This window comes from Vicia villosa, linkage group LG6 (genome assembly GCF_029867415.1).
Source record: "Vicia villosa cultivar HV-30 ecotype Madison, WI linkage group LG6, Vvil1.0, whole genome shotgun sequence".
Lineage (NCBI taxonomy): Eukaryota > Viridiplantae > Streptophyta > Magnoliopsida > Fabales > Fabaceae > Vicia > Vicia villosa.
In genome coordinates, this window is record NC_081185.1 from 158,079,637 (window position 1) to 158,102,607 (window position 22,971).

A 22,971-nucleotide genomic window follows, 5' to 3' on the forward strand; every position below is an offset into this window, starting at 1 on the left:
ATTTGGATGAGAGTGGAGACAACGAAGATGATGCAGATCATGGGAATGAAGAACAAGCTGCAAATTTAGTTGATAAAGAGGATGATGTAGATCAGTCTAGAAAAAAAGATGATGCAGATCAGCCTGGAAAAGAAGATGATGCAAATTAGCCTGGAAAAGAAAGTCATAGTTTGGTTGAAAGTCAAGAGAAGCATGGTGATACAGGGGAGATGAATGATTGTGATTGGGGTCAGCCTTCTTTTGATCTAGGATTCAGTACTCCTATATCAATGGAAGTAGGATTCAGTACTCCTATATCAATGGAAGAAATAGAAAGTCACCACATGAGGTAGTAACATACACACTTCCGGAGAACATGTCACAAGAGAATATGTCACCATAAAATGAACAGTTGCTTCCGCTTCCAAAAAGGATCTCAGAGTTGTCACAATACTTTAGATCCCCGTATGTAATGCAAATGAAGAAGGCAAAATTGAGTGAGGAAGACACGCAATTGGTCAACTATGCCTAGACATTGGCAGAAGTAAATGAAGGAGCTATGTACGTTGATTTTTTTAGTCCAGCCATTTAATATTTTTTTTGAACTTCAATTTTTAAATGAGATTCATTATATTTCATCTCTAATTGATAATGATTTTAACATAAAGGGAGGTATTGTTCTAAGACAAATGCAAGATGGTAGAAAAACTTAACAGGGGATCCTTATTTTGTCTCAAGAAGGATTACAAGTTAGTGGAGGATGTGACTGGAAACTATTTTAGTTTCTTGAATAAAAAAGAGAAGATGAAAGGAAAGATGAAAAGGTTCATATCCCCTATTACATATGAAGTAAGTATCACATATTGATTAGTTTTAATTAACTAAAATTTACAATATCTTCATTGTTTAATTTCACATATTAAATGAATTTTGTAATAATTATTTGCACATAGTTTGACAATGGCTTCAAAATCATTAGACGCAAAAAGGATCATAAGAAGGCTGTAGTAGCTAAATATGCAGAAGAATTAATAAGACATATCAAATACATGGATTTTAATGATATAGACATCGAAAATCCTGAATATGTAAATACATTTTTGCTTAATATTTGTGCTAGTATTGAACAATATGTAGGATAGTATTCAATATTGTTTAAGTAATATGTTGATAGTATTGAGTAATGTGTTTTGATTAATTACAAGGTTAGGTAGAGAGTGGGATAGTATTGAGTTCCATGTTGATTATTGTACTCATGATTTCTTTTTATCATTACAGTGGTTTTTCCCAGTTTATTTGAAGAGTCACTATGCTGCATATGTGATCGATTTCAAGAACAGAAGTTCACATTTCTAAATAGTTGTGAAAAGTTCAAAAGAGAAGATGAATGGGACAACTGGGGGAAGTGGAAAGTGAGATATGGGATGGAGTTAATAAATGCTAAGAAGAATGAACCGATAGACTTTAGTGGGTGGAGTTGGGAGGATGTGAAATTGCCTTTACAACATGATAGAAAATCATGCGGGCTATTTGTTCTCACATATATTGAGAAATGGGATAGCAAGCAAGCTGCAATTTGGGATTTTTTCCAAGCATTGGCATATGATGACAAAAGAAGAGCAAGATGATTTCATGGAGATTCAAAGAGTAAAAGTGCTGCTAGACATCTTGAAGCGTGAAGACAATGAACTGCTTGGAAGCTTGACAAAGTTAGCCGTGAACTTGGCTGAAGAAGAGGCAAAATGTGCTATGGCAGATGACCTCGAGAAAGAAGCCGAGAAGAACAAGAAAAAGCTGAAGACAAAGAAGTTAGCCCTGAACTTGGCTGAATAAGAGGCAGAATGTGCTATGGCAGATGACCTCGAGAAAGAAGCTGAGAAGAACAAGAAAAAATTGAAGACAAAGCAGTTAGCCCTTAACTTGGCTGAAGAAGAGGCAGAATGTGCTATGGCAGATGACCTCGAGAAAGAAGCCGGGAAGAACAAGAAAAAGCTGAAGACAAAGAAGTTAGCCCTGAACTTGGCTGAAGAGGTCGTAGACAACATTGAGAAAGAAGTCGGGAAGAAGACAAAAAAATAGAAGACAAAAAAGAAAAAAAAACTATATATTGAATTGTGTAGTAATTATGTTGGTGTTTAGTGAAAGATAATTGATGTTTAGTAACTATATTGATTAGTATTAACTAATGTTGCTAGCTTGACTATGTTGGTAGCACAATATTGAATAATGTGGTTGGCTAGTTTGACTAATACTTTCAAGTATTAAGTAATGACATTGCTAGTTTTAGTAATCTTATTGCAATATTGAGTATAGCTTCCAGTATTGAGTATTGAGTGGTGAGTATTGTGTATTAAGTAATACATGCTTAGTATTGATTAATATGTGGCTATACATGCTTAGTTTCAGCAATTATGTTTTAAACAGGTACATGTAATTTAACTAAGAGAAACTCTCGAAGATGGATGCATAGTAAAGCAAAGTTTTATTGTGTTAAATATGTTCTTTGAGATCAATTCATTTTATTACTATTGTGTTAAATATGTTCTTTGAGCTCAATTCATTTTATTACTCTTTACTTCAAAATCAAGATAACTCCATGAACCATATTAATAAAAAATCGGACAATGAACAAAAATGTGAATTTTATCATTATATAAAAATTAGTAGTTGAAATGACATACGAGTGGATATCCAATTTTACAACTCTTTCTTCAAAGAATGTATGACAAAAAGATGAAAACGTGCAGCTATCCACATTTTGGGACAGTCTCGACGATTAGTTAGGTTTTACACGCTTGAAAATATTCAAAAATTGATTCGAGAAGCTGATATTTATAGTGCTGAAGATAAGAAGTTCCAACAATCAACTCTTCCGCTTGCTTCCCACATTCAATAGCACCATTAAGAAAAAATTGGCACGCATCAGGGTCCATGCAAACACGGGTTATAATCTGAAGCATAACACCAGAAGCTTGTTGATATCTTTGTGCAAAAGTAGTATCTTGAATTCCTCCAATGGTGATGGGTTTTAACTTATCAAGGATGGACGAATTTCTTTAGTCCAACGCTTCAATATGTAGTGGTCAGGTATGGTCTTCAAGGACTGGTATTGGACATAACTCCCTAAGAAGTTTAATATCTTGAACACATGGCGACATAAGAATCCCCGATTCTCAAACATCCGACATGTACAAGTAAAAATCTTGTTCCCAATATCTACAGTAACAACCCTCTCATCAAGTCGCAAAGGATCCCGATCATTAGGAAGATGGTTTTCTGGAACTTCTTCGACCAACATATAAACATTCCCAGCGGCATCATTACCATAATCCATCTCATCGGCATCACGAACAAGTTCAATTGTGAACACTTTGAAAATTCTATTAGAAATTGAACTTCTCGATGTGTCCTCCGCATAATAATATTTGAAAGAAAGATCATATTGCTTGTGAATGAATGCAAACGATGTTGGAGTATACTTGACGACAACAGACCTCATGAGTTGGCTATTGGGATAATTGTTTCTTGGCCTGGTATTGGCAGCCTTAAAATCACAATCAGCATGATTATCTCGCATTTTCTCAACCATAACATTGAAATGGATAAAGAATTGCACAAGTGAGTGGTCTGGCTGAAGAAAGTGGCGAAGAAAGGCATTAAACGACTCACTTAACTGTGTGGTCTTCAAACCGACAGTGAAGTGTGATTTCACCCAAGCAGAAGACCATTGAGTACGATTACGATGAATCTGGACAAGCCAAGTAAATTCAGAAGTAGCTTTACCACCAAAACAATTTTGAAGCATCTTATTCCGGTTGAAGTCAAACTCTGTCTCATCATCAACATTCAAAACCAGGTGATGTAGTTCGTCAAGAAATGCAGCATTGCAACGAGAGCCTAGGTTGGACTTTGCATTCTCCCCCATGTGCTAGGAACACAACCCATGGAAAACATCGGGAAAAAAATTTCGAACTGACTTCATCAAAGCACAAGCTTGGTCTGTATAAATTGTAATGGGTTTATTATTTTTCTTGTACTTCAGGAAAGTGGTAAACAACCAATCAAAACTTGCTGAAGTCTCATCGTAGAGCAGGGCACAACCAAATAATACAATCTTACGGTGATTTTCAAATCCAAGGAATGGAGTTCGTATGTATGACAAAAACATATAACGAAAAAGTTAAAACAATGGATGTTATCAATATAATAGCAGTGTCATACCTAAAACAATGGATGTTATCAATATATCTTAGTAGTAATATATAATGATGTAATAATAAATATAGTACAGGGAATAAATTCATGCACCGATAATTGCAAAATAAATGGATGTTATCAATATAATAGTAGTGCCATAATTAAAAAAAGTTGAAGAACCAAATGAAACAAGGAAAATACAGAGAAATGAATAGAAAACAAACCTAAGGGACGATACTCCGTGTTTGTTCGATAAGTTGTGTCGAAACTGATGAGATCACCAAATAATTCATAGTCTTGCTGCATTATTGCATCTGACCAGAAAATGCTAGCTATGTTCTCTTTAGAATCAACTTGGATATCATAATAGAACGGTGGGTTCCTCCAAGCTTCATTTCTAAGATATTCTTGGATAATAGTTGCATCATCAATGACCATTTCCTTTTGTCGAACAATAGTGAGAAAGTTCTTTAAATCTTGGAAGCAATACAACCTACGAAATCTCATCCATTAGCAACGCAACCTACGAAATACAAATTACAAATTGAATAATAGGAAGGACAACATGGAAATATATGGACAAAAGATTATATATGTTTAATTCTAATAAAGCAAACATATGCATATTCCTCAATCACATATTACACATTAATCAAGAAATATTATACAGTAGTCGTGTGTTAGAACAATATTTGTTCTGATCAATATTCTTGTTTTGATGATAACAATATATATGAATTTTGTATAAGACAATGTGGTACTCTAATCCTTTGCATTTCCCATTTCAGAAAATACAAAAGAGTATGCACAATTCAGCGCTCAGAAGGACTGACTCAGAAGGTTCTGGATGGCTGCATCAGAACATGCTCTGACAAGACATCAGAAGATGGTCAAGCAGAATCAGAACATGGACTATGAAGCATCAGAAGAACATGAAGTCAGAAGCAGAAGCACTGATGTTCTGAACGGTATCACGCTCATGCACTTCAAAGTCTGAAGACAAGAAGTTGCTCTGCACCAAGCTGAATGACTCTGATATTCAAATGTTGTATCTACAAATCTGAGTTCAGAAGCAAGTACAAGATGGCAGGCTATTAAGTCTAATCTCTGACTAACAAAAGGTACGTTAGAAGCTACAAAAGGCAAAGTCAGTAAAAGCAGCAAAAGCAAGGCTCGAGGTAATTGACAAAAGAGTGAAACATTAAATGCAGCGTTTTACTATTCACGCAATGCATTAAATGCTCCTAACGGTCATCTTCTCAAACGCCTATAAATATGGAAGTTCTGATCAGAAGCAGCTAACAAACTCTTGCAAAAATACTTAAACGCTGTTGAAATCAAAGCTCACGAACTTCATCTTCAACCTCACAAACTCTTGTAATATTTAGTGAGTGTTAAGCTTAGAACTTAAGAGAAATATCACAGTTGTGATTATAGCTTTCTAAGAAGAAAATTCATACTCTTGTAAACATTTATTTTACATTGATTGTAAAAGGTTCCTAGAGTGATCGGTTGATCAGTAGACTCTTGAAGACTTAGAAGTTTTCTAAGTGGTGATTTCCTAGAGTGATCAAGTTGTGATCAGTATACTCTAGAAGACTTAGAGGTTATCTAAGTGGAAAACCATTGTAATCAGATTGATTAGTGGATTAAATTCTTAGTTGAGGTAAATCACTCTAAGGGGGAGGACTGAAGTAGTTTCGTTAACAACGAACCAGAATAAAAATAATTGTGTTCATTGTTTTTATCCTAAGAGTTTTTAAAGTCACACTTATTCAAACCCCCCTTTCTTAGTGTTTTTCTATCCTTCATCATGGTTATTCTATCATTAATTGGAGGTAGCACACAAAATATCCAATCAGCATTGCACATTATTCAAAATATATTACACAATACTCATGGAATCCTAACATTACTCAACCATATTACACATTACTCAATGAATTCTTGCATTACGTAATCACATATTGCAAGAAAGACTTTCTGAAATTGAAGGGAGAAATTCTAAAATTCAATACCTATAATTTCGTGGATGAAAGTGAGCTGTGAGGAATCGCTGGAATGAATTATTGCTGGTGGTGAAGGATGGTGTCATACCCCAAAATTTGCCCTCATACATTTGTAAACGTCATTTTATTTTGAATAAGTGACGTAGCACAGTTGGTAAGAATTTGAGGTTAAAAGGTACAGGAGCGAGAGGTCCCGGACTTGAATCTCACTTCTAACATTTCTCCTTTTTATTTGTTTTCTAATTTTAATTCTAACTTTATTTCTATTATTCAAAATTCATAAAAATTGCATTTTTTTTATTATTTTAAATTAATTTTCGCACTAATTAAATAGACATTTTTTAAAATAGTCAATTTTCACTTTTATGCATTTTTTAGTCAAAAAATCACCAAAAATCATAAGATATTCAAAAAATCCAAAAAAAGAAGTTTTTAATTCTAATTTTCGTTTTTTATTTTAATTTATATTTTAAATATTAATTTTCAATTGTAATTTATTATTTTATGCATTTGATAGAAAAAAATTCAAAAAAAGAAACATTTAATTCGGTTGCATATTTTCATATCTTAGGGAACAAGTAGGTTTTGTTTTAGAAAAATATCAATTAATCATAAAAATTCAAATTATATTTTAATTAAAATTGATTGATATTTGATCATCTTATTCCTTATTTGTTAACCTAATTTTTTTCTTATAAATACTAACATTTTTATACACTATAGACAACTAACAAATCCTAACCTATCTTCTCCAACCGCTAACCCTTATCTTCCCATGTACAGATCAAAAAACTCGGATTCTCCACCTCTAACAATTCCATTCACAAATTTTTCTTTTACTTACGTACAAAACTTCTACACTCTCACATATTTTTCTAACACAAAAATCTCTCCTAACTGTTTCTTGATTACAATCAGCTAACAATTTTCAGCTTTTATCACCATCTTTCCCAAACTTTCTATCTAACCAAAACCTTCACAAGTCTGTCAAAACAAAAATCCATAATCATACAATTTCAATATCTAAATTTCAAACCATGAATATTTAAACATCATCACCACTACACCACAAATAACATTAACACTATTTGTATAAAGCTTTTTTTTTGCAGGAAGTAGAAGAAGAAGTAGAGAACTAAGCTGCTCGAAAACCACCGCGAGGACCTTTCCACGATCACGTGTTTCAGATCGTCCACCGCTTCGACGAAATTAAAATCGCGCCACCACCATGGAACCTCCGGCCGGACCGCCGCACAAACTGACTTTGACCAGAAGCCTCCGCGAACAACAACGCACAACAGCGGCAGCCTCCTCCAGACCCGGCGAATGACTCCCTTCCGATTGGACCAACGCAAACAACCTCCAGCCGCACTCACCACCAAAAACCGCCGGTTATACCTTCATTTAATTGTACCTTTTTTAGGCTGATGTGTGTTAAATCTTGTAGGTTGGTCTACTTTCATGGAGAATGGAAAGAAGAAGGGAACCGTAAAAAGAAAAAAAGGAGATCTGATACCTGGTTTTTGTTCTAACTTATTTGTTTTTATTGTTCTAACTTTCCATGCCTTCCATGCCACGTGTCAAATTATGATTGGTTAATTTTTAAAAATATAAAAAGTAAAGAAAAAGCTGTCTCTTCTATTGTGAGGAAGAGGAAATAATGAACGTGAGGGCTATCCCTCTGTTACACTTTTGTGAATACTATTAGTTTAGGTTGTTTTTATTTTAATTAATTAAAATGTCACTTGACAATTATCTCTTAGGTGACCTGATGTTTGAATTAGTCAAAATTCTAACCATTAATTATTAAGAAAATAAGATGAGAAAGGGTTTGTCACTACGTTTCAAATTCTAATTCTTTTCTTTCCATTTTTTTTTTAATTATTACTAAATCATTCTTTTAATTAGTATATCCAATTTGTAAATATATTACTCCCGGATCAAATTAACTTGTATATAATCTATAATTTATATGTATATAAATCTTTAATTAATAAACCATAAAAGGATATGCAAAAATAATAATAATAATAATAATAAAAACACAAAAAAATACATTTGTTTGATTTTTTATTTCTCTTTTAGGATTTAATATGACTATTATTTAGATTTTCATTTTGATAATTTTAATTCGTATTTGTTCATATTTTCCCCATTTTCTTGTTTATTGCGAGGTACATTCGAGCTGTTTATCTATTCTAAAGGACCAGAACGCGCTGCTCCACCATAGACCTCCTCCACACTGAATCAGGTTTTCATTTTCACGCTCATTTCTTCCTCTGTCATGTAACTGCCCCAAAGCCTTGTAATAGCTGCCTACAGGTGTTTATTGTAATAGTTTAGGTTTTTCTTTTCCGCCTTTATTTTTCTGCCCACAGGTGTTTATTGTAATAGCGTAGGACTTTATATTTTCTGCCTTTTAATTTCTGTATGATATTAACTGCGTGGTTAGTAACTCTAGGGAGTGCAAGATTATTAACTGAACTTAGATCACTAACTTATAAGATAAATGTCATTGAAGTTAACCACGTGATTGTGCCACACACACCTTTAGGGTAACCCCTCTTGTTGCCTTTGTTTGCCTCTAAGTATACTAAATAGTCAAAGTCCATCGATTCCGAGGATACCTAAAGCAAGGTTGCCTTCAAAGTTATTGAAACTCCCTCGATGTTGCCTCGGTAAATAATTGTCCCAATTGCTAAGGTATCCTCGCATGATGCCTAAAAAGATTAATGACTATTATGTCCTTCCCTTAGACTACCTGCCCTCTTTATGGTAGGGACAGTCTTATGGCGAATGATACCTCGATGACCCTTTCAACATCCAATTGAAAGACTTCCTGCCTTCTCATGGTAGGGATAGACCCTTTCGCCCGAAAGACTAAAAGAACAAAACTTTTAAACTTAGGGTAGTTGCTATTAATTGCTTGCTCTAAAATTCAAAACTCTTTTCCCACTCTTTTCAAATCAAATTTAAAAAGACTACGCTTATTTACAAGCTAAAGTTCTTTTTTCAAAGTTTTTACTTTTCACACCTCCTTTTCAAACATTTCAAAACAAACAAAGTGAGCTAAGCAATTAAGAGCCCATGGATAACCATGGATGCAAAGGGTGCCTTACACCTTCCCTTTGTATAACTTACCCCCCGAACTCAAAATCTTTTTAAAAGGTCTTTTCCTGTTCTTTTAGCCTTTCTATAATTGGATAAAATAAAAGTCGGTGGCGACTCTTGCTTACCGCGACATTTCGATCGATAAAAAGTCAGTTCACCGTATTACAGATGGCGACGGTGGTGATGTGTTGGGAACGAAGGATGGCAACAGTGCTGATCAGTGGTGATGTTTTGTGAAGGAAGGATGGCGACGGTGGCGATGTGTTGGGAAGGAAGATGGCGACGATGGTGATGTTGGGAAGGAGAGATGGCGACGGTGGTGATCGTTGGAATTGAGGAGATCAAAAAAAGATATACAACGTTTTTTTCTTCTGTTATTAGGATATATATATATATATATATATATATATATATATATATATATATATATATATATATATATATATATATATATATATATATATATATGCCGATTTCTGTCCATTAGATTAAAAACATGATCCAAGGGGTTATGTAGGCTTATGCATGGTGCATAAATAAAAGCTTATGCATATTAGTTGAAGCCTGCTTAAATAGTTAAATTCTACAATATTAAGGCTTTAAAATTTTTGCTCTTTTTATTGTCTTGCCATCAGTGGTCATAGTATTTGAAAATTCTAGTAACTCACACGCGATGTCGTACTGGATGTTATGACATTCACAATTACACAAAATAAAACGTTAAAAACAGAAGTGCATAAAAACAGTAAAGAACACAACAAATTGTTCACCCATTTCGGTATACAACAATACCTACTCTGGGGGCTACCAAGCCTGGGAGGAAATCCATTATAATCAGAATTAATTCAGAGTTAAACTCCCTCGTTTACAACTCACTTAAGACCTACCCAATATAATTCCAATCTATTCCTAGACCTGAGTATCTCCACTCACTCCCCCTCAATCACAGCAGTGATTACAAACAAACAAATTAGAGAGAAGACACACTTCAAAACACCTTGATCTGCTTAAAAGCTTCAATCAAGAGACACACACTCGTGTTTAAAAGCTTAGAGTGACAAAGTACATAAACAACCTATTCCAATACAATCATCAAAAAATAATTGCTTGGAGTACAAGAGACTAAACACACCTACAGAACTATGGTTCTTCACAATTAACAAATTTTTCTCTCTGCGTTCCAAATTAGGATTGCAGTCTTATTATATGCAGCTCTTGAGCCTCGGGCTTTCCAAGAACCAAATTAGGGTTAACCAAGTTAACCTAATTTACACGTCATCAGGTTGTTACAGAATGTGCTGTTAACGAAATCTTCTAGACGAAATATTCAGCACACAATAAAAAGTTTCCTAAATTGTAGATTGAGAGAAATCAGGAAACATAATAATAAAGCATAACAGCTCCTACTGTCAGACATGGATGTCATGACATCGATCATGACATTTACTAACAAAACTTGTATTAGCTTAACACATATGCAGCCTGCATAACACCATATAAAGCATGTCATGACATCAGTCAAGACATTAAACACCCAGAAATATTTTACCACAAAATGCAACCAATTTAAAAACATCTACAATCTCCCCCTTTGGCAAATTTTTGGCTAAAACAACCTGTCACACAATATCAGAGAAATACTTGCAGCAGAAAACACACAACCATATACAATCAGAGCTAATACAGTACAACATACCACACAGACAACATACACTACCACTACCATCAATATGCACACAACGACCACAACTACCATTCAACCACATAACATAGCTATACTACCACACCACATGAGCAGCTGTCAAGTATAACAGAAATAAACTGCTATACTACACACAATCAAACAGATCAACACAAAATACACATATCAGAATTGTTGACCACACATACTTATTGTTCTGGGGTGACATTACTACCTCTTCCCCTGTTTGGCCACAAAAGATGCCAAAGTAAATAACTGTATTCTTTTTGTTTTTGTTTTTTTTTGAAATTTATGGTTCCTCAAAGATGCAGACTCCTAACTTGCTTCGCAAGTTTTCAAACTGTGTAGCATCAAGAGCTTTTGTGAAAATGTCAGCTAGCTGAAGTCCAGTGGATACATGTTCCAAGCAAATCACTTTGTCTTCTACAAGTTCTCTAATAAAGTGATGTCTGATATCAATATGTTTAGTTCTTCTATGCTGAGTTGGATTTTTGGAGATGTTGATAGCACTCAGATTGTCACAATACAAAGTCATGACATTCTTTGAAACATTGTATTCAGTCAGCATTTGTTTCATCCAAACCACGCATATGAAATCAAAGAGTTAAATGATGATAAAAGAATCTTGAAAGTAAACGGTAACATTTGAAAAAATATAGACCAACGCTTCAAGAGGTTAAAATACTACAAGAATAATATGCATAAAACGACCGAAGCCAATATGAGCAAACAAACAATATTAAATTGTGCCAAAATGGCTTAAGTCATCATTACAAATAAAAATCCTCGAAGGGCCATAATTCATTACAAATACTGGGAATACAAATATGAGAATTAGAAAGGAAGAGAGACCTTCATCTTGTCATACTTTGACCTCTGCAGCATCAGGCGTTTTTGGCACAGGGCCTTGAAGGAGGTAAGTTTGTCAACTTATTTGCCTAAGGCTTGAGCCTTTTCGACGTGTTGCTTTCCTACTTTGACTTCCTCGCTTAGAGCAGCTTAGTCGAATTGCTGGAGTTGTTCCTTGCGCTCCTTGGCCTTTGAGATATTATTTTGAAGCTCTTGGATTTGTGCCTCCCAAGACAAGATATTTCGAGTACAGACTTCAATTTCCTCCTTGTTTTTAATGCTGCCTTTCTCTAACTCTTTCACTATTGAGGTAGACTCTGTAGCTGCTTCCCACTCATTCATTTGAGCTTCTGATTTTGAGAGGATGGTGGTCGAAGTATTTCTCACTCGGTTGATATCAACAATGACATAATCAAGCATCAGTCCAAGTTCAAGGATAACCTCAGAGATTTCAGAAGGAAGGTCTATTTCTTCTGCTTGCCTTAATAGGTCTTTAAGAACAAACCCTGCCGAAACCTCCCTGTCGAGGAGAAGGAAGAGATCAACTTTGAAGGCTTTGGCTTTAATCTTTTGCAGAATGGCATCAGCAGGTTGAGTTGAATTTTCATCACTAGACGTGAGGTCCGAAAAGACTTTTTGGAGGCAATGTCATGATGACGATGACGTTATATGAATTGAAGAGTTTTTTGGTGTCGAATATTATGGTAAAAAAATTCCTTTTTCTTTGTTGCGTCGAAAATGAATTTTTTGGGGGGCAATTTGTTAGCTGATTTTTTAGTCACCACGTTGCTATTAAAGAGATTAGAAAAATCATGAAACAAGTTAGGAGCCTTCGACACAGGTTTTCGATGACTTTTGTAATGTCTGTCGAAGCCATCTTTGATAAAAACATTTTGGGTGTGGACTTAGAAATATTTTCTGAGTTTCATATTTGGCTCGACGAATAAGATAGCTTCGACGGAGAAGTTAAGTGGAGCAAAGGCGTAACTGACTGTTTGTCCTAATCTGTAGCATTTTAAAACACATGGAAGTTTCAGGACAAACGAAAGGCATGCAGAGTGCGACGTGGCATGCTCTTATCGAAGGACCGTTGTAGACGGTTATTTCGAATTAGTATATATAGGAGTCTTAGTTGCTTAGATTCAGGTGTGTTCATTTTGTACAAAATCTCAGTAAATTCACTCAAAGTATCTGTGTGCGAGAAACAAGTCTTTGCGATAATGTATGTACGTATAGACAGGGCCGGTCCCGACATTTTAGAGGCCCCGGGAAAATAATTAAAATAGGCCCCTGAATAAAAAAATAACATCATTTATTTAAATTATAAATAGCATCAACAACATCAAAAGTAATCATTAATCCGTGTAACTAACATAAAAAAATATATTCTAATCAATATTATCAAAATACCTTCTAACTACTTAAAAAAAGTCTCCCTTCTAACATTTTTTGAAGCAAATTCTTCAATCAAGTCTTCATATTGTATATTCTCCAACAAATCATTCTCAATTGCTATCAATGCTAACCCATTAAGCCTTTCTTGTAACATGGTGGACCGCAAATAAGACTTCAACAACTTCAGTTTTGAAAAACTTCTTTCTGCTGAGGCAACAGTCACAGGAATAGTCAATAAAATTCTATAGGCAATGAGTGTATTAGGAAAAAAATCCATGTCTTTCAAAAATCTTAATATATCAATAGGTCCAATATTTCCTGCAGGCAACATATCTCTTAGTAACCTTAACTCCACACATAATTCTTTCCAATCAATATCACATTGCTCATTATGTTTCAATGCCTCTTCAAAACGCCTACAATAAGACTCTAAAGTTGCATTGTCTAATGATTGTAAATTTTGAGAAGTAAATAAGAAACCAAAAACACTTTCATATTGTTGGTATTGCTCAAATCTCTTATTAAGAGATACAATAGCTTGATCAACAAGATAAAGAAAATAATTAACTCTAAAAGATTCCTCTTCAGATAGCTCAATTGGTGGGGTATTTAAATTCTCATCAAATTGTCTTTTTCTTCGAATTATACGCCTTTGAGGAAATACTGGATCAATATTCAATTCAAGAGCAATTTCTGTAGCATAATTCAAGGCATTTTTAAATCCAGTTTCTCTATATTCCTTAAAAAATGAAAGCAACCCCGCTATTTTTTCCATAGCAACATCAATAACCATATCCCTTGACTGTAAGAGCTTGATAACCACATTAATTGCAGATAATATTTCAAACCAAATAATTATAGACATTAAAAACTCAAAATCACCAAGCTCATTTGTTGCTAAGGATTTAGCTTCACTTCTTATTTTAGAACCAAGATCCTTTTCTGACACTTCAAGTAAAGCTTCTCTAAAATCTGACATTTGAGTTTTAATAGCTTTGACACTATCAACATGACTCTCCCAACGAGTGGATGACAATGATTTTGGAGTCAAGCATTTTACATTATCTTTCAAAATTTGCCATCTCTTAGTAGAATTAGCAAAAATAGTATAAATGCGTTGAACAACTCCAAAAAAATTCCTAGCTTTAGCACAAGAGTTAGCCATATCACACAATGTCAAATTTAGACTATGACAAGCACAAGGAGTATAAAAGGCTCTTGGGTTTATGTCTAAAAATTTCTTTTGTACACCTTGATGTTTTCCTTTCATATTTGACCCATTATCATAACCTTGTCCCCGCACATCTAATATGTCAAGATCAAGCTTTTTCAATTCATCTTGTAAAACATCAAAAAGCCCTTGGCCACTTGTATCATTCACATTTAAAAATCCTAAAAAAGATTCTTCAACACTAACCAAATTTGAAGAAACATCCACATATCGTATTATCAAAGACATTTGCTCTTGGTGACTAACATCAGGAGTACAATCAAGTATCACTGAGAAATACTTCGCTTGTTTAACTTTTCTAATTATTTCATTTTTAATTGAAGAAGCAAGCAAAAGTATTAACTCATTTTGAATTTTATGTCCAAGAAAGTGAACATGAACATTATCATCTGTAATACGTCTAACATGTTCTTGGACAATTGGATCAAATTCAGCTAACATTTCAATTAAGCCTAAAAAGTTCCCATTGCTATTTTGGTACAATCTCTCATTAGAACCACGAAAGGCCAAATTATGTTTAGCAAGAAATTTGACTATTGAAATAATTCTTTTTAAAACATTTTCCAATGTTCCTTTTCTTTCTCAATCAACATTTGAGTTGTCTTATCAATAGTTTGAAAATTTTGCATTCTTTTACGTAACTCATACCAAGTAGCCATATTATGAACATGTTCCATGCCTATCTCATGCTCCTTAAGTCTTTCACCAACATGTTTCCAAGTAGAAAAACCCTCATTTGCTAATTGACCTCTACCAATCCCTCTTTTAAAAATTTTACAACAAAAGCAAAAAACTCTATCAAGCTTTTTTGAATAAACAAGCCAATCTCTATCGCATTTCTCTCCATTTGGTAAAACTCTAGTATACAAATTATTCGTAAAACGTCTAGATGATCTATCTTTAGGACCCTTCACTATAGACAAATCTCTTTTAGGACCTTTTGTCGCTAATAAATCAATCATTCTAGACTCAAGATAATCCCATATTATTGGATCAAATATATCTATATCCTCACCATTTTTATTAGCATTATCAACATTTTCAGCATCAACATTTTCACTATCAACATTTTCAGCATCAACATTTTCAGCACCTAAATTAGCATCAACATTTTCACCATTTTCCTCCATATTTTCAATAATTCCAACATCAACATTTTGATTTTCAATAGAAATTTGTGGTTCTTTTATAATAAATTTATCAAGAGCTCCTGATTGAGATTGAGTTAACTCATCAAGTCTTTTCTTTTTCTTACGCTTCTCACATCCATAATCAAACTTTCTAATTTTAGGAGGCAATTTAGGAGGCATAGAGAGGAATAATGAAAACAAATCTAGAACCTGAAATTGAAGTTGATCATTTCCACAATGTTGAAGTTGAACCGATAAATCCCGTAGCATTGAAGTAGAGCCGGTATTTTTCATAGCGTTGAAATTGAAAAGATAAATAAAAAAGTTAGCTTTTTTACTTTACTAAAAAAAATAACATTTAAATGTTTAAGTGTTTAACTTACAAATTTCATAGATACAAAAATTTCATAATAAGAGTTTAATTTAAAAATTTTCTTTTTAAAAAACAATATTAAAAAGTTTAAAATAAAAACAATGAACTTCATTTATTAAACCATATGTATGATCCAGGGCCTCCAAAAAATAAACCATAAAAAATACCAACATTGTGGGAATATAAAATTAGTACACCAATCATGTCATGTGTATCTATTCTCAAACAATAAAAAAGAAAGTACACCAACACCACCATGTTATAGTGAAACATTAAACCATATGTATGATGTGTATCTATTCTCAAACAATAAAATGACTAAATCTAATAAATAATAATAATCATCTTCTTCTTCACTTTCTCTCACTCTCTCTCACAGTCAAAACAAACAACAACATAACAGTACCGTTCAAAAATAAAAAAACCTATTTCTTCCCTCTCAAATCTCAATCTTATCGATAAAAATTTATATCCTCAAGCAACAAAAACCATAAAGAGACAATCAACACTTTTAATTTCATAATGAAGGAAAAAAATAAACAAAGTTATCACTTATCAGTAAATAATTTTTTGAAGCAAATTGCAAAGAGCAAAGAGGCAAGAGCAATAGATGACGACGTTACCTTGGAGACGGGCACGGTGGAGCTGTGATGGATTCGCTAGTTTTAGTGTGGTGGCGGGTGACGGCGATAAAGCAGCGCTGCGGTGGCCGGTGGTAGAGCTAGAGGTGGAGAAGTGGACGGTACGAATACGATGGAAAGTGAAAAGTTGCAGATGAATAAAAACTCAAATAAGAAAATCTATATTTTTTTGTTGACTTGCTATTATTTTTAATGGGTTACTATTATTTTTGTTGGGCTTATAGTTGAATGGGCCTGTTGATTGTTATTTACACCCTTTGACTGATTCATACAACTACCAAAAAAAAAATTTGAGGCCCTTGATTTTTGGAGGCCCTGGGCTGTGGGCCTGCTTGCCCTGGCCCAGGGCCGGCCCTGCGTATAGATAGACCATTTTTATTTCATTTACAATTTTATGCAACTTTAACTTTTTTCCATAATCTTTAAAGTTCATGTCATTTACATTATTGCAATTTATTTTACAATTGCCTTACTTTATCTTACGTTTTGCACAAGTCATTACGTTACTTTTGAGATTCATGTGAATCAAACGAGTGACGAACATAGATTTGTGTCGAAATGCTTTTCATTGCAAACGAAACACATCAAACATAAATCACATGTCCTAGAATTAATCTAGTTGTTCCCGTGAGTAACCAACGAGTTTAAATATTTTTGGAGGACTAGCGCTTGTTTACCAATTTTTACGGCAAATAAAATATACTGTAATTAAGAGAATTACATAACAACGTATGGTACAAAACTTTTCGTACCGTGAATTCCCTTCAATTTGATGCTCCAATTTTTTTTTTCACATTTTCTTTTCTCAAGGTAGTTAGAGTTTTCAGGTTCATCATTAAACTCTTGGATTAGAAACCAATGATAACCTGTTTTGATTGAGTAGTTTTTTTTTTTTTTCAATCATCCGCATTATAGTATCATCCACTTCCCGATTTCTTATAAGAATTTTGAGAGTTTTATCTCTATCATAGGGGGAGAAAGTTTTTTCAATAAGTGAAATATTTCAGTTGTTGCTACCTAGATGAATTAGGTCCCTAACTTAAAGCACATCGAAATCCAACGACTTCCAAATTTTGAATTTAAACCAATATTGATAAGGTAGCCATGAATGCTCCCACAATAGATTTCTCTCCCAATTCTCCCATAGCAACCGTTGATCAAGTTATCTTTAGTTTGAGTGATACTTTTCCATATATAGCTGTCATTTTGCGTAATTTTAGCTTTAAAAAATGAATGTATTAAGGAAATATTTAGCTTTTAGGCATTTGTGGATTAAAGTGTCCTTTGTCTATAATCATTCTCCATAATTGCTTGGTTAGGAGAACATTGTTGAAACTGATCATCTTTTTAAAGCTCAAGTCTCCCGATTATTTACTTTAGCATATGATTTCATAAATAATAACATCTAAATACATTAGGTGTAATAGGATTTTTTTTAAAGTTTGATTTGACATTTTAAAAAATTGATATTAATCCATTTAAAACTTCATTATCATTAAGTTTTTTAAGATTAATGTTTTGATCAATTTTAAGTTTGAGAATTTCTTCACCCACCTCCTAACCTTCTTGCTCACCCATGGTGAATTTACAACACTACCCCTTATTTCGGAAGTTCATTTCCGAAAAGGTACTTTTTTTTTTTGAAAAAAGGTGTTTTCGGAAATGAACTTTCGAAAACGTGTTTTTTTTAATATAAAATATTGATTTCGGAGATGCATCTCCGAAATAAAGTTACATTTTCAGAAAATGTGGTGTTTCGGAAGTTCATCTCCGAACTCACCCCCCTTGGGAGAGGGAGGTGTTTTCGGAGATGCATATCCGAAATATTCCAAGACCAAATTGGTCTTGGAATGTTTCGGATATACACTTCCGAAATAATTCAATAATTATTAAAAAATAAAATCAAAGTGATTCAATACAATTAATAGGTATAAAATGAAAGTGAATCAATAATTTTCTCAAGATTCTTACTTAAAATAATTTTCTCCTATTTTTAGTAATAAATAATTTCCTCTCTAATAAATCATAATTCCCTATTCTCATACATAAAATAGATTTTTCACATTTTTGTATAACTATCTAATTATACTTCATATAAAAAAAATCATAATGCTAAATATTTTTGATTTTTTTTTTTAATTTTATTTAAATTTAATCATATTGAATTCACTTAATATAAATAATAAAGTTGTTTCATTTTTAAACATAATATATACAAATTCACAAAGTGTCTATAAAAAATATACAAAAACTAAATAATAATTAGCATAATAATTTTATTTTGAAAAAAAAAATAATTGTATTTTAAATAATTGTGAAATTTGTTTCAAATAATGAATACACGTTTTTTTAATTAAAAAATCACATTTTTTTCTTAATAAATAATAAAAATAATGTATTATAATTAATAATAATAATAATCACGTAATTTATATTAATTTTTCTTAAAAATACGTGATTTTTAATATTTATTTGTAGGAAATGTTATTTTTTATTAAATAATGATTTATCTCAATTTTAAACAAATGACAATTTTGATAATTAAGAAAAATTATATTCTACAAACTTATTTTAATTTTTAATTTTCAAATTATAAATTTTTTAATATTAATAAATAATAAAAGTTATATTGAAATAAAAAAAAATCTGACCTTCAATCAATTTTTTTATTTTTATTTAAATAAACTTATATTATATATACTTTATATACACTATAAAAATTGTTATATTTTTAAATAGTGCGTTAAAATATAAAAACTATATAAACAGTAAATATAAAAACAAACAAGGATTAATGATTAATCTAAAAATATTATATAAAGTGAACAATGAAATTGATAATATTTTGTAATCATTTTTAAATATTTTAAAAAATATTATATATATTTTTTATTTTTACATATTTGTGTGCTTATTATTCATTATTTATGCACATTTTGAGCATTATTTTTTATTCTATTTAAAATTGAAACAATTTTATTATTTACTTTAATTAATTGAATATGATTTTTTTAAAGAAAATAAAAACGTGAGTTTTGTTTTAAAATAAGAATATGTTATTTTTTATAAAGATTAACAATTATTATAAATATATAAATAAAAAATTATAACTTATTTTGTAAGTGAAATTATTTTAATTTTGATAATTAAAATTATTTTAAATTTTAAAATTTGAATTAGGATAGAAATATATAATAACTATTATTCATAACTCATAAATTATATCAAAATATATAATTATTATTATTTATTACTCATAAATTATATCAAATTTATGATATGTGAATTAATTAATATCTTAAAATTAATTTTTGGGATTTTTTAAGATTTTTTTTTGTTGTTTCGGAGATGAATCTCCGAATTAGTCAAAATCCCAATTTTTGAGATTTTTTCGGAAATTTACTTCCGAAGTCTGGAAAAATTTTGAAAAAAAAAATATTTCGAAAATGCATTTCCGAAGCGGGGTAAAATGGGTTTTTCGCTGGGGGTGACCCCATAGGGAGGTGGGTAAAGAAATTTTCTTAAGTTTTTTTATAAGAAAAATAATTTATTAAGGAAATACAAAGGATACTCTAATCCAATACACAGAAAAATAATTTATGTCCGAACATTACCGTGAGGGACATATACCCACCTTCTATGAAGGGTTGGAGATGACTCACAGTCACATGTTCCTGTGCTAGAAAGCAAGACTAAAAACAATACACCAACACACTTGAGTTACTGTATTTGATTACATTCTAATTAACAAGTAAGAATGTTTGTAGCGGTTGTTATATTATAATGGAGAGGTGGGGTTGCCTCCAAAACATGGTCTACATCAAAAAATCGTCAAACAAGACTTTAACCTTCACTTACAATGCCCAACGAAATGACAAAATCTATGTTTCTTCTGTTAAAGTAACAAAAAATCCAGCCAACTAGCTCTAGCACTCCTTCAACCAACCAAATAGAATGGATACGCCACAACCTTATGCTAGGTACCCTTCCAAATCACCAAAGCCCCAACCAAACTTCTATTCCAACAATAAGGTCTTTCTAGATAGTGAATCATATTGCTCAACTGATCCTAGAAAAAAGCATCTGATTGTTATCAAAGATTACCGAGAACCAATTCTTGATACTGCTTTAATGCCTTAAATAAGATTATTGATGCGTCCGTAAATGCACGAAAATATTGAAATAATATAAAAGATTGTCGAACTCACAGAGACCAATGCCAACCTACCGTAATCTATTGTTGCTTTGTAAAGATAAGGCTAATGAATGTTCAATTGAAGGGAAACTAAGACTAAAACAGAAATAAAATAAGGATTAAGATGAATATAAGAAAAGAGAGACCATAATGTGTATTTCGTGTACCTCAGGAACTCTGTAACTCGTTGGCTTATAGAAATGTCAAAAACATATTTAGTAGAAAATATTAGCTTAAAGACTAAACCTCACACTCTCGTGGTTTTGAATAAAGTCACGCTCCTTAACCGTAGGATTTTGCTCTCGCTTGCCCACTTAAATCAAGGAACGCGTTTTGAAAACTAAACATGTTCTAATTAATCCTAAAGCGCTCTCGTTGTGTTTAGGATTAATGTCTAGTTTTTACTATCTGGTTCGACCCTCACGCTCTCGCAGTTCCAGTTCGAACCTTAATAGATCTCTCACTCTTGTGACAAAATCGTGGTAGGTAACCTTTCACTCTCGCGACAAGGTTACCTAAATTAATATTAAAAACATAAATCAAAACATAATTTTATAATAATAACTAAGCCAACACAATAATTATCGAGCCCCGTCGGAGACGACGGTCCTCACACAAAGGGCTCAAAACAATTTAGTCGGACATGGAATTAAGTAAAAATGAATTAAACATAACGGTTGCAATCAAAGATAACATGGTAATTAAATTAAACTAACAAGGAAATAGAAATAAATAATGTGATAAAAAGGAAACCTGTAAATAGTGCAAAAAAGAAAATTGGAATTACTTCTAAAATAAACTCCGTACGGTGATTGGAACTGAAATTGGATTATGCCGACACGTTGAAATTCAAAGTACAAAATGATTAAAAGAAAACAAAACCTAAAACTAATGGTGTGGTAGTTCCTCGATGTGAGAAACTACCACTTTCACATGGTAGAAAAACTGCCTAAAAACTAAACAAGGGAAAAATTCTGGCTAAACGAAGAGAGAAAGCCATTTGCTGTCAAATGCCATCTATTTATATTCGTCTCTCAAAACTGCTTGCTGAGAAAATATAGGAAGAAGTGGGACTCCTAGCTTGACTCAGTATGTGGAGAAAATATAGGAGGTGGGTGGACTTCGTGGCTTCAGTCTTAGAGGACTTAGCGTGTGGAGAAAAATTAGGGAATAGTTGCTGCTGAAGACTTGGATTCTTAGAGATACGTGGCATAATTTGATTTGGGCCATTTTGGGCCATGACGATCGTCAGGGAGGGTGTGACGGACGTCACACTTTTCTTTTGCTTGTGCCGGACGTCATGGTGAGTGTGACGAGCGTCACACTTGCTTTCCTTTGGTGGGCGCTTCATGAACTGGGTCTGGATGCTTGTTCAATTTCTTTTCTTCATGCCTTTCCCTCTCATTTTGCTACCACACCCCCTGCTATTTATTTACTCTTTTTTTGTGGTTTTAAGCTCGATTCTTCTCCATTTTCGCGACTTTCTTCATACATGCCTTGTAAATAGAAAAAAACCTGAAAACATAGAAAATACCGGCATAATACGAATAAAGAGTATCTTAATTAAAATAAAATGAGGATATAATTCATATAAATTGAGTCAAATATACGATACATTTCCGTGTTATCAATTATCTACATCACGCATGATTCCATTATAGATTTAAGTTTCTTATATCCCAAACACTCCAAACGGTAGCTAGCTAAATTAGGTTTGTCATATTCTTCTTTCTTTTTCCTTTTATCATCTCATTGAATTTTAGAAGTGTTTAACCAAACGTGTTTTCTGAACTTCGCAAGCTCCCATCCACCTAGTTAATTTAGTTCACACTAACTTATGCTATGTTTGGATTGACGAAATATGGTAGAATTGAGCTGAATGAAATGGAATTAAATAATATTCTATCACTTAGATTGATTAAAGAATGATGGAATGAAGTGGAATATAATGGAGTGCATTCCATCTAATTCCATCACTTTCCATCATTTTTTGTACCCTCCAATTTAGGCAGAATGACAAAATTACTCTATTTCATCATGAAGTACCAAAATAATAGAATGACATCTTTATTCCATTCCAATGTGTACCAGTGAATTTCATCATGCTATGTCGCATTCCGCCCCGTTTGTTTTATAATATCCAAACATAGCCTTAGAGT

At 32.7% G+C, this 22,971-nt stretch overlaps 1 protein-coding gene and 1 pseudogene across 1 annotated transcript; both read right to left on the reverse strand.

Moving 5' to 3' along the window:
* Positions 1-2,725: 2,725 nt before the first annotated feature.
* Positions 2,726-4,677, reverse strand: LOC131610776 (protein FAR-RED IMPAIRED RESPONSE 1-like). The gene is made up of 2 exons (XM_058882823.1): positions 4,401-4,677; positions 2,726-3,978 (listed from the first exon to the last, which is right to left on the reverse strand). The coding sequence occupies exon 2, from the start codon at positions 3,902-3,904 to the stop codon at positions 3,008-3,010; it is 897 nt and encodes a 298-aa protein (XP_058738806.1). The 5' UTR covers positions 3,905-3,978; positions 4,401-4,677; the 3' UTR covers positions 2,726-3,007.
* A 7,320-nt stretch (positions 4,678-11,997) lies between these two features.
* On the reverse strand, positions 11,998-15,799 carry LOC131615122 (uncharacterized; annotated as a pseudogene).
* Positions 15,800-22,971: the final 7,172 nt, after the last annotated feature.